Below are 16,556 nucleotides of genomic sequence, written 5' to 3'. Positions count from 1 at the left end.
TATTAAAAAGAATATATTGTTTTTACAGTATATACTTGCAAAAAAAAAGTGAAATATTCAAAAGCATTTGGTAAAAACAGCACTTTGCATATTAGGTTGTTTGTAGGCTGATTTCTGAAAAATACCTTTTTTTTATAGCTACAACACAGCACCTGGAATAAATCACGTGTCGAGAGATGGATTTTAGTTAAATTGTATTTTTCTGCCTTCACCACTACATAATATTTTCTGTATTATCACTACACATAGAATAAAAAATTACTCAGAGATGAAGTTGCATAACTCTCTCTTTTCTAGAGCCATATGAACCCTTGTAGGAAACAGGCTGCATTACACAAGTTCACAAAGTATTTGGAAATTTGCAGAAAGATGAGTCAAAAAACAAAACAAAACAGAAAACCCCAAACAAAAGCCAACAACTTTAAACTTAGTTTTTCTCACTTTTCTCTGGCAAACTTAGAGCACTAAAATATAGAATTAAACAGATTTTCATCTGAGATATGCCTGCATCTGACACCAGGCATGCATCTGACACCAGGCATGTCATCTTGGCTGGAATGGGAAAGATTTAGTGAGTCCAAGAGACTTCAGTCCAGGGTATGCTGCCAAGTACATAATCTCTGTAGACTTCAACACAGCAAGTGGTGAGATATTTTTTCAGGCTCTTGCTTCTCCACCAATTTTAGTTTACCTGAGCATCTCCTCAGAATAGAAGTCTATTTAACCTCCAAGAAGTAGCATTTCAGCCAAAAAGAGATACTGGATAATTACCCCGCATAGATAACATTGATGTCTTTCTATCCCAAGGAATTAATCCTTGACAGAATCACAGAAACAGCTCAAATGGTTCAGTCCAAAACATTGGGTTTTTTTCCTCATTACTGTATTGATTTTTATTTGGCTTGCTTGTTTTAGCAGTGATTGATAAAATGATGCGTGGAAGGCAGTGGTCATGGCTGCTTTTTGAGAGCCCCCTAATGCTGCAAGATATGTAATATTAAAATTACTCTAAAAAAAGTTTGATTCATCTTATCTTTGGGATGTAAAAACGTAACGTCCCAGTAGTTCCTAGCAGTCCAGATACAGCCTCAAGACTGTGGAATTACAAGCAGTAAGGAAATGGAGATAAGTGTAGAATTTAGATTGTTAACTCAAAATTAACAGCAGCACTCTCACCCAAGCAAAAGAAAAGGTGTCATTTTGAAGCCAAGTAAACTGGCTCCAAATTTTTCAGGACTTCACCATGACCACTAGAATCAGTTATGTGAAACCTCCTGGTTTTTACTACGATCTAGGCAAGACTAGGATAAGCACACACTTTCAAGTTCAGCACATTTATTTAGGAAGTAGCACTTCTGTTTACATTAGTTTTAAGAACCTGAGTTAAGTCCTTTAGAAATTGATTTATTTACACATTTATTGTTCCATCATCTGGTATATGACATCTGATTTTTTAATTTTTTTTTTTTAAACCAGCAGCAATTTAATGGGCTTCAGGTTTAATGAAAATGCTCTTAGTTTTGGACATTTTATCTGAAAAACAGACAAGAAAACAGTAAGAACAGGACAAATGCAACATTTTATTGTGAAGCTAAAGCTATGTGACTGCTCATCATGCTTTTTTACACTGCTTATTAGTAAAATGGTGTTCCAACATTTCGGAAAACATTCTTAAAAGAACAATGAAATAAAAGTGCTTCAAAACAACAAAATACAAATATTAACCCCATCCCAGACTGGAGTCGTCCAATATACTTAATGGGGGTGGGGTATGCTGTTTTGTCTCCACCTTTGGTTTTTTTCACTTTAATACATATTTCTGAAAAATACTGACTAGCCCTTCACACGAGTAAAAATTTGAATCATGTGGTATAAACGGTTTCTGTGTTCCCAGTCCCTTTGATGGGTGTGCGACTGTTAGATAAAGTACTTTATTCCCCAAGTCTAGTGGTAAAAAAACCTGCCTGAAAGGCTACTCCTGGCATCTTTGAGAACATGCCTGTACTAACCAACTACAAAGAACGCTGGCCTTTTATCCTCAAAGCCGCTTCTCCGAAGAAAGGATTTTAAGAAGTGCATCTCATGAAGGCAAGGAAAGTCTTACAGCAAAACAAGGTTGATCACCATAGTTTCCAGAAATAATGTCAAACATTTGCAAATCAAAAGATCAGCCTCTGAAGAAGTGTTTAGCCAATATATTGAATCCACTGGAGGAGTGTATATCTTGTCAATTATTGCCAAACTCAGGAGGTAGTTATTGACAAGGTAAGAAGTTTCCACTATAAGACAGTTAACAAAGGAAAAACAGAATACACATTTCCCCATACTTCACAAAATGATTTTGTATTTTCAGGAAGTGACAGCTTAACTTCCTTGTCCTGTGGAACTATAGTTACAATACTTATAAGAAAAAATATTGAAAATTATAATGAAAGGAAAAGATTCTAGAATAAAATAACTCATCAATTGTTTATTTCTTAGGATGTCTGCAGATCATCCTAAACATGAAAATACACACAGGTCAGTAAGACAACATTCTTCAACGCTGAACAGCAGCTCAAGAGAAAATAATAATGTAACTGCCTGTAATTAGCACAATGACTGAGATAATTACTTGCGTTCACTACCTGCTTGCTACTCTTCATTCCATTTTCGATATTTGGTAGAAGTCCCCAACAACTAAAAACATCACAAAAGCTTGAGGCTGCCACAGACAGTGGATGAAAATCAGGTTAAGATGCAGCAGGGCTGGACACCTCCCAAAGCTGCCACATGCAGAAGCATCACTGAAGCGCTGGAGTAGTTGGAGAAGCAGGTCTTAGGCACAGCTATGCATTATCCATGTCTTGGGTAGGAAAACACTGAAAATCTAGGGCGTGAAGTCTCACCATAGGTGATTAAGGAAACTCTAAGGAGCATGCTGCTTTCCAGTTGCAGAACAGATGTCTCAGTTAAATTTGCCAGCATATCTGACTTCAATATTCCCAGCAAAAAGTACTTAAATTTCACAAGATGGACTTGACAGCAATGCCAAGCAATTTCTTCTAAACCCGTTTGTTTAGAATAGAAAAAATACTATTTATTCTACACCAGAAGGTAAGGTTAATTGAGTTATATGTATAAAAACTGTCATTTTAAAAACATTTGAGAGAATCTAACAGTGAAACCAGCAATGGCCTCTAACTAATGCAGTGACAACATTCCTCAGTTTAGAGATCCCATTCTTCTCCATTTTAAAGTGTTACTATCACGTTTATTATGTACTTAAAGTAAGTTGCAGGGCCATATTCAACAGAACTATATTAGCAACTGACTGTCCAAAGTAGAGTCAGGTAAATGTCTCAGGGACAGAATGCCTATTTCTAATACACTAAACCCTGTAAAGTCTAAGAAATTACCAGGACAGAGAGACTTTTATGTGCATAAATACCCTAATTCAATATTCTGCGTTGGTTTGTCTTAGCCATAAGGACACAACCTGTACAGGTTTGGTGTAGTCTACAGAAAAGTCAACATTAGTAATGGGGACATCATAACACATAACGAATTGTCATTTTAAGTAGAAAGAACATTCTACAGTGCTTGAGTTTTTCCCTCCTGTTATGCCAAGAAAAGTAGCAACCTGCAGTCTGAGGAGACATTGTTCTTCCAACATGGAGAAAGACAAAAGGTGCTGCTCCTCCTTAATAAAAGCAGGAACCTGTTTAATAGAAGGAGAAAGATGTATAAAGAAAGTTGCTAAAAAACATAGGGAGCTTGGATTGGTTGGGTTTTTTTTTTCTCCCTCCAGTAACTGCTACACTTAAGGTCAGTAAAACACAGTTGCAGAAAGCCAGACAAGCTGCTTCCTAATCACCTCAAAAAAGTGGGTCAAGTCACTCATTAGCAGTGGGCAGATTCACCAAAAAAAAAAAAAAAAGGAAAAGACAGTTTAGAGAGCTAATGTAATACCAGTCTTTGCAAAGGTTAAAAGCACCCAAGCTGCTGTCCTGTGTATCTGATTTCAAGATACCGTATTAGAACAGAACTTGATTTTATGGAAAATATAGATGCAAAGTTCTATATATGTACTACAGACTTGGGAAATACAGGTAATTTGAGGTTTGGGTGGGGGGCATGGGGGGAGAGGGGTGTTTAGTAGGTTTTTTTGTTGGTTGTTTTACTCAGATCTGCTCTTATAAACAGTTAATCCAACACAAAGACAAAATCACTGAGATGGGACATGTAAAACGAGAAAGAAGATGCAAGATAATGCCTTAAGAGGAACAGAATTATTCTTAAAAGACACTATTCAGAAAATAGCGTAAGACAAGACATTTGAAGGAGATTTATGAACTAAACAGCACTTGGTCATGGGCTAAGAATCCAGCAGCTGTGGAGCAAACTGATGTTGCAGAACAAAGTTTTGTTCTTTTTACTGTGTTCCAGCAATAAATTTATAGAGCTGTAGTTTACCCATTAAGCAGAAATCAGGTCATAATAGACAACCAAAAAGTAGTGCACAGGCTCTCTTGACCTGAACTGGTTGCACAAAGCAGTGAAAGGGCTTTTCTTTCTGAAGTATCAGCTTGTGATTCTGACCCTTTGTGCTGCATACTAGTGCTACTTTAGCAGATGGGAGCTTCTACCTCAACATTTCAGGTACCCATCACATGCCAATAAGTATGTATTTGAAATAAATAACCAGTATATCCCTCAAAATTAAGTGGAGGAAAACAAGAGGTTTGTAACAATCATTTAGGAACACTCAAAACCAAAGTAGCTGTCAAAGTTCACATTTGCAAAGGATCTCAAGGAAAGGTTACAAAAGTTTTAGGAATAGAACCACCAAGGGTCTTTCTTAGCTGTAGCTATTTGGCAGATGCTAATACAATAGTAAGAGTCATGCTTAGCACTATGAAGTCTATTATAAGTGTGGATCAAGTCAGCCAGGAATCTCCAACAACACAGATAGTCTACTGAAGGCAGCACTAAGGCAAAGCAAGACATGAGATTTAAGAATCCAAAATCTTTTAGCATTTCTCAGTTCTCCAGAAAAGTGAATCAGGGGATCAGAAGTCACATGTTTCATTCACGTCAGACATACATTTGAGAGAGTCCTATTCTTAGAAGGCTAGAAGTGGTTTGGTTAGACTACTTCAAAAGGCATACTAGTGTAACACAATCTTCTCTCATTTGATTGCTTTTAACCTTAAGATCAGTTAAAAGCATCTCTGGTTAAAAAAACCCAAAACCAGAATCCCAAACATATTGCATTGTGCATTTCAGAAGTTCAACAATTTCTGCTTATTTAGTACTCAATACCACACAGTGAGCACAGAGTCCTCTACTAATACTGCATCTATCAGCTAGGGGTTTTTTTCATATATACATATAATATATTATTTAAAGTCAACTTTTAGGTGCGCAGTTCCAAAAAATAAGTTAAATGAAAAATTAAAAACAAATTTTCTGTTAAGACCAAAAGCAAAGAACACTTGTAACTCATTTTAATTAAAACAACAGTAAACAATATGCATTTTTGTAATATCACTATTGAGAGTTGTAAAAAAACCCAAAATCAACCAAAGAAAAAACAACCCACAAACCTGCTTTAACAAGGAACTAGTGTTCTGCCTTGCAAATATCTGTGTTTAATCCATGTAGAATTTGTAAACAAGATGTTGGGCCTTTAGAAGTAAAGGCAAAGATGCTTTCCTTTATTACAGTATTTAAACGCTATCACTTAAGAGTTTGTTTTTTTAATAGCTTGTCATTTATATAATAAAAACAAGTATTTGTACAAAGATGCAGTTTCTCTTTAAAAAAGCAGATCAGTTGAGTGTTTCATACTTTAATATATAAACCTAAACATATGAAAGCTATAAAAACATTAAGGTGTGCCATGTATTAAACATGTAGCCTCATATTTTAATGCTTACATGTGGAGATTAAAAAAATTATCACAATGGAAATTTTACTTTCAATTATCATAAACAGACCAAATACAGAGTAGAAACACATCATTTCTGAAATCTGACAATTAGCATCACTCTCTCAAACATCAGCTGGGCTCAAGTTGTACACTATAAGCATAAGCTAACATTCTACCAATGGAAGCGTTACAAAATGCATTAAGAAAAAATACTGCCAGTAAATGAATATCTTAGTCTATTCTTTTATTTAGTTTTTTTTCTTTAAAGACAGTTTGAATTGGTTTTAAAGGGTTGGGTGGTTTTGCTGTTCTGCTATCAAAGGTCTTCTTTAAAACTGTTCTGTGAACAATACAGTCACATTACAATGAAACAAAAAGACAAATAATAACAGACCAGCTGCTTTTTACATTTTAATAATCATAATTCCCCAATGCTGTTCTTTCTATCTGCACAGGGAAATTGTTTTATTTGGCACATTAAGGATAAAAAAGTCAAAAACTGAACCAAAGTTTACAAACCTCCAATTGAACATCATTGTTCCATGTTAATTGTTCACCAATGTCATGGTAAAATTAAAAACAAAAAGCCACACACACAACATAGGGAAAAGGTCTTCCAATGATCAACATCATCAGAGCCTTGCAACTGAAACCATATACATATATTATTGTTCAAACCATAATCAGATTGCTAGGAATCTTATCTCAAGTCCTATTGTGCTCTTACTTACAGTGTGTAAATCCTCACTAAATGGCAAGGAGGCTTCGATGAAAACATTTCACATCGTATAATTTTTTCTTAATCTCAAGTTTCAATGCAGATACTTAAATATCTGTAAAGTCCTGTAAACTCTGGCTGCTTTCCAGTAGTCTGCACCAACTGCTTGCCAGGCAGCACTTTGTTTCACATCAAGTAGTGTTTCACACTGTGGTATCTCCAAAGTCCTTGTTCCAGCGAATATATGCTTCCAGCGTCTGAGGGCTCAAACTGCGCTTTATCTTCTTCAAAGACTCAGTGAAATCTGACAGTTTGATATTTCTCATCTAAACAGAAAATGAAAGACATCAGGATCATAAATGGTCTATGTACTTTGGTTTGTTCAAGAAGTACTTTAGTATTCACTTCTAACAAAGCATCTTGATGTAAGACAGAAATTTTTACAGTGGGAAGAGTCATTCACTGGAACAGCCTCCCCAGGGATGTGGCAGAGTCCCCACTGCTGGAGGTTCTGAAGATGTGATTGGACAGGGTGCTAAATCATCTCATCTGTGTTCTCTTTCCCACAAAAAGTTGGACCAGAAGGTCTTTAAAGGCCCCTTCCAACCTGGAGTGTTCTATGATTCTATGACCTGGTGCAAGAGTCTTGTAATTTAAGACTACCAGTACTTACCATTTTATTACCCTGGGTAATAGTAACATGTCTCTTGTTATTTAATAGCTCATGAGACTGTGATATTACTCCCTGTTTCACTAGGTGGTGTGAGCTGCTACATATGAGGGCAGCACAACAAATTATCACAGATGTTGTCAAGTTCTTGCAACAAATCCTTTCTGCTTTTCATAGCCTTAGCTGCGACCTCAAGCCAAACACAAAAAGCAACTGAGAAATTAAGTTTTGCTGCATTTTTCTCTACTTAATTGTGGTTTGCACACACACTTCAACAAAAACTTTAGTACACAGGACCAACCTCTACCTTTTCTTTTGATGTTTACCGATGGTGACAAGCTTAATTATTTTTCTTTATGATGTTCACATTCCATGTGAATGAATGTAAGTATTATACATATACACACACAAATCTGTTCTAAAATCGCTCATTCTCCTTAAGTTAACCTGCTTTATGTAAATATGGGGTGGAGTGAGTAGAAACAATTTGACATAATACTTCTGAGAATGTTCTGGGGGAGTAACACTGTGAGAAAATAAAAACCAGGCCTCTGACAGCATCTAACAGGTAACAGACACTGCAGTTCAGTGTGAAGGAAAAGACAGGACAGTCAGCTGAAATGAAGATCAATAAAGACCTGCTATCAGAAAAAGAGATGCTCTTAAGCCTGATAACCAACAAACAACACAGATGTCCTCAAACATCTGAGGACAGATCTTGTATTCAATCATTATTTCTACAGAATTTTCTTTAATGAAGAAGTGATCAAAAATGATAATAACCCCCAAAATTATCTTAGGTATTTTGTATGATACTATGTGTAAAAAAAAAAGGGACCTTAAAAGTTTCTAGTGAGCATGCACTTTATTCAGACGTGAAAACACAATTGCTGGTACAGCTTACCTCACTGGCAGACATGTTCTTCACCTGTTCAGGTTTTAATTCTGTAAAAATAAAAGATCAGTGAGTTTCGTAAGAACAACTTTCATCACTTCTGACAAATAAAACATGTTAAAACACTTTTAATCTGGAAAAAAACCCTGCAGGTAAATATTATACCTTTCTGCCTCAACATAATCTCCTGTACAGAAAGGTACATGGTGGTTTTGCCTCCTTCTTCCCCATTTATCAGCTCCTCAACCAGGCTGCTCCCCCACTCAGCCACTGCAGATGCAGTACAAAGCAGTAGCAGAATTACTCCTTCTTCCTAAAGTATGGGAAACAGCACATGAGCTAACAGAGCTTACCTTCCCCCGTATCATTGCTGGTACCCAGAACTGCCCTACTCCCTACTCAGTTTCAGGAAACAGTCAGCCAAGAACACAGAAATAAAATCAGGCAGGGCATACTGGAGTGTGTCTTGCCCTATGCTGCCCTTGTGGGATCTAATCCTTCCCATATTGTTCACCATTTTACCTTTTTTTTTCTCCTTTACTTGCAATGCTGTTATGGTATCAACATATTACAGCAAACATTTTGCTCTGAGGGTGCAAGAAAAATAATCTAGGCAGGACTGGCAAGGCTGACATTGAAAAACATTTTAAAAAATAAATTGTTTTATATGGAACCCAGGAGCAGGTGGAAGAAAGACGTAGCACAACATTTCATTGTCTCTTCTCGAAATGGACTTTAGTGTGAAGTGAGTTATCAGCAAAGTAAAGCCTGCATACCCAAATGCATACACTATTAATTCCACCACTCTAAATAAATATATTCAAATTCTTAGGAGATATGATGTCTCTTATAAGAGCCATTTAATGCAATTCTGTTTCCAGTTATTATGCAGGATTTTGGAAGCTGTACCTTACAATCTCAACAGCTGAAAGAAAATGTGTAGAAAACATTACTTTCCAACAGCTGCTTTCAAAAAGATAGTGCACTGGCAAAACTGCATGCTATAGGATTTTTGACTAAATTAAAAGAATAAGAAAACAAACACACCCACAAAACATGCACAGACCTCTCCTCCCCAGCTATCATTTAAGAGGGTTGCAATAACACATAATATTACAGAACTGGTATTACAGAACCCTTCTGCTCTGCCTGCCTTTAGTACCTTTCTGTCGGGTAGGACGATATGGCTGCAAACAGAAAGCTAATATCAAATCTTCACAATCTTTTCTTCACAAAAGCCCCACTACTGATCTCCACTAAACAAAATCAGCCCCTTCAGATGTGGCCACTGGACACATAATAACTAGCTAGTGGAACAGAGAGAACATAGAGAGGGAATGTTGGACAAAACCATCTGCATTAAAATTGTTTTTTTCAAAGTTGGAAATGTCAGATGAAGAACAAATACTTAAAACTCTATTTGAGTCTCAACTCACAATTCCACTTTAAGAAGACTGAAAAATAAAAGCAGCTATGCCATTCAAACTGTATGTAAAAAGAACCTCACAAAATTGCTTCTTTCAGTTTTCCTTCCTTTAAAGTTGAAAGAGATTTGCGCCCTTAATCAAGACAAATAAAGCAATCAGAGACTGCTATTCAAGTAATAATTTAGATAAAACAGAACTGACACCAACCTCAGAAAGACATACTAGTTAAAAGTCCCATAAACCTTCAAGAAACACTTCACCCTGCTTTCCTCCTAAGAGACAAGAATGGTCTGTTTCACATGGTGAGATACTGAAGAGTTTTGTGTAAGGGAAGTCTTATAAAGATGCTATTACGAAAACTAGACTAAAATCCAATGTGAAAAGTTTAATTTCAGAAGTTTAAGAATTATAAAGATGTAAGAAAATATCTCTAATGTCAGGGCAATAAGTTTGTTCAAAACCTAAATAAAAATCTATACGGCTTACCTCGAATGGGGCCCAGGGCTGCATCCTTTGCTAATGCAGTTAGGTCACTTCCAGAGTATCCATCTGTCATTCTTTGTTAAAGTAAAAAGTGGGGGAAAGGAGGGGAAAAGAAAAAAATAAAAACCTGCTTTAAACTGTATAAATATAATTGCAGGTAATTAAAATGTTACCTACTCAGAAGAAGTATTACTTTGATGTTATTTTGCAAGTAAATAAATCATAAGTGAATTTTAGTTAAGTGATCTATTTTTAAGTCTTTCCTAGATTAAATTTAAAGTACTTCAAGTCCCAAATAACATTCTAGAAAAAGCAAAAAGGTAGCAACCAGCTTGGATCTGTAGATAAAAACTAATCTCAAGCATATTTACTATTTCTGTTATGAGAACTCCCTACCACTAGTTTATCAACATTTGTCAAATTAATATCAAACCAAACCTCAACTGTTTTGTACTCTTTCAGCCTGATCAGCACAATGAGAGAACCCAATACCACACATTCAATATGATGTGATATGAAGTGAACTGAAAGGAGGATAAATTCTGATATCTACTGGGGTTTGGGTTTTTGTTTTTATTATAAAACTGGTAGTCATACAAATCATCCAAATCCTCAGAACTACAGGGCAGGGGGTAAAAATATTCAATCCAAGGAGCCAATCTCTGTGGGAGCTTTTCCAGAATTATATTTAATATGCAAGTTAACCGATTAAATACTTTGCAGAATAAAGATCTCCACTAAACCAGGAAGCCACCAATACATCATGCCAACATAAATGAAAAGTAGTAGTACAGGTTACCTAAAGGAAAATTTCAAAACAAAAAACCCCCCACCCTTGTAGAGCAGCGGCTAGCTGCAGCAACAAGAGTTTAGTCTTATGAAGATCATTAAGTCTGTTATAGTTTATAGAAAAAGTTGCAGAGGAGCAAAGGAACACAAAATCATGAAGGAGGTTAAATACCTGTTTCTTTCAAAACAAAGAAAGATGGAAAACAAAGCAGGCAGGACCCTCATCTTTTATATTTTCTCTAAAGCCTTTAAAAAAAGGTGTACTTAAGCTGCATTTGTAATGTAGTTCATAAATTTGCAGTTAGAATACAAGACACTGTCTTTTTCCTTCAGTTAGCTATTACTGCAGCCTAAATAAGGCCTGAGCTAGCAACCTTCAAGTACAGAGAGAATATGTTCAGTTGGATTACACATCAACCTTTGTAATATTACTAAGAGGCTGACAAATGTTACATACAAGACTGTACTCATGTCCTGTGTACTACCACAAACAGGAACAAAGACTAAAGTACATCCACTTGCATATTTTTGCTATCTCACACTCTATTTTGATTCTTTCTTGCCCTAGGTGCTCTACCTGCTTTTTAGTCTAACTTCTTTCATACCTATTATTAGATTTAGGTGACTAAAAACCATAGTGTCAATCTTAATGACAAAAAACATAAGCCAACTCAGTTTCACAACAGGAAGGGCATTTAACTCACATTTTCCCAATCAAATATGAAAGTGAAAAGAATCTAAAACTATCCAGTGCTTGCTCTGCTATGTTGGTAATACATTCAACAAACCTAGCAATGGACCACCACAGAAAAGTTAGTTCTGATTTGAAATGCATGCCAAGTGCAAAATTGGTCCTGCCTGTTTGCATCAAGGAGGAGAGCTGGACTGCCTGGGGGACAGGTGGAGAAGCAGCCCCCCCCTCCTCCTCGAAGGAAACCACTCATAAGCGTGTTTCAACACCAGAAACCTGACTGGGTGTGTGTATACATACATACATATAAATATATATGCACTTTCATACAGCTTGTCAGGAAACCATCTTCCCAAAATGCATGTAATTCATGTTGTCACTATCTGATGATTTACCTCAGTTACATCTGGAATTAATAAAACAGTCTGATGAGTATTATTTATTCAGTATAACTACAAAATACTTACCTAGCTAGTTGAGCCAACTCTTTTTGGGTCAGTGGACTTCCTTGCTTACTTAGAAGGTTTTTTAGTAAAATCAATCTTGTCTAAAAGAAGATACAATTATCAGATGTAAAACCCATTTTCACGGTACACTTAAAATTGTGTTGCAAGAACAAAATTACAGGTTTGTCGGTTTGACTTTTGTGCTTCACCAGTTTAAACTTGCCTTTAGTGCTTTTGTGATTAGACTGTACACTATCATCTCTTCAGGAGGAGAGATAGGGACTGGATAATAACAAGATCAAGGGTCTAACTACTCTAAGAATAATACATAAGAATCCTCATCAAAAGTCTTGATCTGCTGTTGAGGTGAAAAACATTAAGAAAATTACTTTAATCTTTTGCAATAAACACCCTCCTCCAGCCAACCAACTGTGCTCCTGCAAGTCCCACTTCAGACTTGTCCATGCCTGCCAGTAAGTAAGCAACGCCTCACTAACCAAGACATACTGAGTAGCTACTATCAGATTTGCTACTAGCATGAGTTTAAAAAACCAAAAAAGCAAACACTTAAAATAGTTGCCAGAATTAAAGCACAGTGCATATGGTCAAGCTGGGCCAGAGGTTAATTCACAGAACTGTAATCACCCACGAGGGCAAGCTAATTGCTTATAAATATATCTTATAGTATTTTTTTATTAAAATTGATCTGAAAATGAGAAATAGGAATGGAAAACAATACTTACTTCTTCATTTGGTAAAGATACATATACCCGTTTGGTGAATCGTCTGGGAGAAAAAACAAACAAAAAACCCTCCATACATATACACACACACAAACACACACTTTCGTAACTTTTGGCACATACAGATCTAACATTTGGGTTGGTAACTGTCAAAAATTTAACTTCCATTATCAAATTGTAAAGCTTAGAACTACAGATTTTAAAAAAACCAACACCAACAACCAAACAAAAAATATGCACAAGCCACTGGTGTCACCTTACTCTTATTTGAAGTTGTAAGACTCCTCCCAGAGAGGAAACACTCTAAAGGTAGAAATACCAGTGACTACCAGTAACAAAATGAAGCATCTCTTCATTGTACACAAAAAGTCTTTGGAATCATTTGAACAGACAGTACTGACATATCTATTTTCCTCAATCAAGAATGAAAAGAGAATAAAGTATGAGTGCTTTTAGCAAAAAGTCCTAAGGCAAATCTACAGGAAGATCTGTAATTGCATGGGACATCAGAAGTCCAATATTCACAGAGAAGGAACACTGGATTTCACCAGTCAATTTTTTTCCTTCACTTTGCCATTAAGATCCAAGTAATAAAAGAGTAACACATATGCAAGAAATTTAAAAAGCACTGAGTTGATCTCAACAGGTACTGCTGTTTCAATTCAAGGTCATCATGACTGTGCAGATGTATCCCAAAACAGAAGAATAAAGCATCTCTGAGAGGTTAAATAATTTAACCTCGCTTCTACTTATTCCAAAATTTCACCGAGACACTAAGCAGCAAAACCTGTTCTTCATAATGAACATCATATTACTGTATTCAAAAAAAGTAAGAGACATTTTGATACCTGAGGACAGCATCATCAAGCTCCTGAGGCCTGTTTGTTGCTCCCATCACAAGTATTCTGTCCTCTCCAGAAGACTGCACCTGTATAATGTAGGAAGGCAAGACAGATTTCAGTTTACACAGTTTACTGCAAGTAGTAATAAAATAAAAGCAGTTGGAGACTTGCAATGTATTCAGCACACTGATGGGATCTTAATACATGTGCTTTTTTCCCCCCATTAAGTTATCTTTAAAATATTCTCAGATAAATGTAAAGGCAAACTAGAAAAAAGAAAAAGAGGAAAAAAAAAGAAAAAAACAAGAGGGAAAAGAGAGGGAGAAGAGACAAAGAGAGAGAGAAGAGACAGAACAGAGAAAAGAGGAGAGAGAAAAGAGAGAGGAAAAAAGAAAGAAAAAGAAAAAAAAAGAAAAATAATGTAAACATGGGACACTATGATACTATGCCCAAGTCATATTGCTTGACAAGTCTTGCTGGAGAAACCTGAGACTATAAAAGGCACTCAAAAGTTTAGTCATTCAGTGATAATTATGTTTTAAAAGTCAGAGACTTTCTACTGTTTTAGTTTTAACACCAAACAGTGTTTTGAAGCCTACAGAGGGAGAATCAAAACTTTAAAGTATAGCTGGAACCACTACACCAGATCAGAGATTCATCTAACACAGGTCTCACAAGAATCTGGGAATCAAAATGAGAAGCTATTCAGTAGCAGAAAGATATAACCAGTTTCCCTCCCAATTCACTCAATTGCAAGACTTGATTTTATACCCAATAAGAGGGAGACTTATAGCTTCCACACCTTGGAGAAAACTTCTGGGTGTCAGAGACATTATTCACCTGGTGTCCAATTCTTCATAGACTTAAGTTCACTGTTACCTTACCAAGTTCAAAAGGTTCCACAAAAATATTGTATGATATAGTTACACCTTAATGCAAAGTCTGCTAACTTAATATTTATGTTTAATTTGTCCTTTTCATTCTAAGAGAAAACTGTGTGTGTGTCTGTTATCATTTCTGCATGTCATTGTCACATTGTCCTGATTCATCAGTTTTGGAGTTTTTCCCAATCTTGTTGTCTCTCCATATAATTATCTTCTCCTCCTGTACCTCATTACTATTGCTTCATCACTGAAGCAATATTCCACTGTGCTAATGGAACATAAACTAAATTTATTCAATACCAGAAAACAGTGCTGTGTGACAGAAAAATATTCTGATACTCATTTGTGTGTGTGTGCCACTCTGAAGCCCAATTCTTCTTTCTGGATAATGCATACATGCTATTAAATATATTCTTACTGTACCCTGTGTTCTCTAGCTCACAATGCCAAGAAAAACGCTCAACTCTCCCTAACCCTCAAATGTCCCGCCTGCTCCGTAAGAACATTTGTCCTCACAGCTCCTTTATTACTGCCATTTGTTATCCTTTCTCCTGTGTGCATCATTCTTCAACCCATTATTTCAGCTCATGTCTAGATTACTACCTTAAACTTCAGATTGAGTTTTCCAGAATACCACAGTAAGAAGGTAAAAGATTAACAGCAACTGAAAAAAGGAGGGAGACAGAGCTAAGCCCCCAGCAGCCAAATCTTTTGTACTTGATCTATAGCTTGCACTGGCACCCACTACATCAGCCAATTCAGCTAAATCAAACAATACCCAAGACTAAATACTTACACCATCAAATGCTATTAAAAATTCTGTTTTTAAACGCCTGCTAGCATCATGTTCACCTTCTCGTCTTTCACACAAAAGGCTATCAACTTCATCTAAAAAACAAAGAAATACATCTTAATTAAGGATACAACATCAAAGTCTTCATATTTGCCTAAGTTCTTTTGCTCACACAGGGCTCCATAAGAGAGATCAGATCTTTATTTCTTAGGAGACAGCTTGTGTAATGTGTTGTCCTTTGAATATGTAATACCAAGCACAGAGGAGAGGAAAAAAAGTCTTGCCAAAAAACTGCAATGGAGGACAAGCAAAACCCATTTTCATGTTTGAAGTTTAATACACAAATGGACTTACTCTGTAGAGTCAGCACGGTATTTGTGGTTCTGAGGGCATTTCTTCGCACTATTAACACCAATTAAATAACATAACAGTAATTTAACATGCTGTATTGTGGAACAACTGATAAACCACAAGGTCACATCTGAGATACTTGTCCTGCAGTGCAGAATTACCCAAAAGAAATTTACCCAACTATTCCAATTTAATAAGATTATTTAAGAAAATAAACAAGAGTCAACATTTAAGCTCTTACCAATAAAAATTATAGAAGGTTGAAGTTCTCTGGCTACAGCAAATAGAGCACGCACCAGCTTCTCCCCTTCGCCAACCTAAAACAATAATAAATTGGTTTGGGAGGGAGTTTAGAAAGTTTTTACTACAAGACAGATATACAAGCAGCCTACAGAAAATCTTGCTGATAGCCAGTCACGCTCAGTCCATTTATACACACTCAGATTATCACTCATTCAGTATTGCATAGGTCTTAAAAGAAACATTTCAACTTCACTTATAATCACAATTCAGTTAACTGTCAAGAAATGTTGGTGCCTAAATTAAGAGAGTTAAAGGGAGCTGGGACCCACTTAATTTACTTTTTAAAGAAAAAATACTCCACAAACACTCATCTACAGGACAGTCAGGGTCATCCTAAAGTGCAAAAACCTTCGACATTAATTTATCACAAGCACAAACTGAAATTTTTTACATCACAAGTCACTTTTTAAAAACTATGCTCACTACAGGCTAACAGGTCACCAAGGACTCAGACATCTCTAGCTTTCTCAAGCCCAAATTACAGCATTATACAGCTGCTACTTACGTATTTTGAAGTTAGGCTCGCTGCACTTATATTAAAGAAAGTAGCATTTGATTCTGCAGCAACTGCCTTGGCCTAGGAGGAGGGGAAAAAAAAGTACTTTTT

General features: G+C 36.2%; 1 protein-coding gene across 1 annotated transcript in view; it reads right to left on the bottom strand.

Moving 5' to 3' along the window:
- Positions 1-1,318: 1,318 nt before the first annotated feature.
- Positions 1,319-16,556, bottom strand: part of SPAST (spastin) — a 41,217-nt gene continuing 25,979 nt past the window's right edge. The window contains exons 8-16 of the mRNA XM_017806581.1: positions 16,455-16,526; positions 15,888-15,963; positions 15,299-15,390; positions 13,625-13,704; positions 12,777-12,819; positions 12,055-12,134; positions 10,111-10,181; positions 8,207-8,247; positions 1,319-6,958 (exon numbers count right to left, since the gene is read on the bottom strand). Of these exons, the coding sequence (XP_017662070.1) occupies positions 6,836-6,958; positions 8,207-8,247; positions 10,111-10,181; positions 12,055-12,134; positions 12,777-12,819; positions 13,625-13,704; positions 15,299-15,390; positions 15,888-15,963; positions 16,455-16,526 (678 nt within the window). The 3' untranslated portion in view covers positions 1,319-6,835. The remainder of the gene's footprint in view (positions 6,959-8,206; positions 8,248-10,110; positions 10,182-12,054; positions 12,135-12,776; positions 12,820-13,624; positions 13,705-15,298; positions 15,391-15,887; positions 15,964-16,454; positions 16,527-16,556) is intronic.

This window comes from Lepidothrix coronata, unplaced genomic scaffold (genome assembly GCF_001604755.1).
Source record: "Lepidothrix coronata isolate B3197 unplaced genomic scaffold, Lepidothrix_coronata-1.0 Scaffold16, whole genome shotgun sequence".
Lineage (NCBI taxonomy): Eukaryota > Metazoa > Chordata > Aves > Passeriformes > Pipridae > Lepidothrix > Lepidothrix coronata.
The sequence above is the reverse complement of the archived record's forward strand: the minus strand, read 5'-3'. Positions and strand labels throughout refer to the sequence as shown.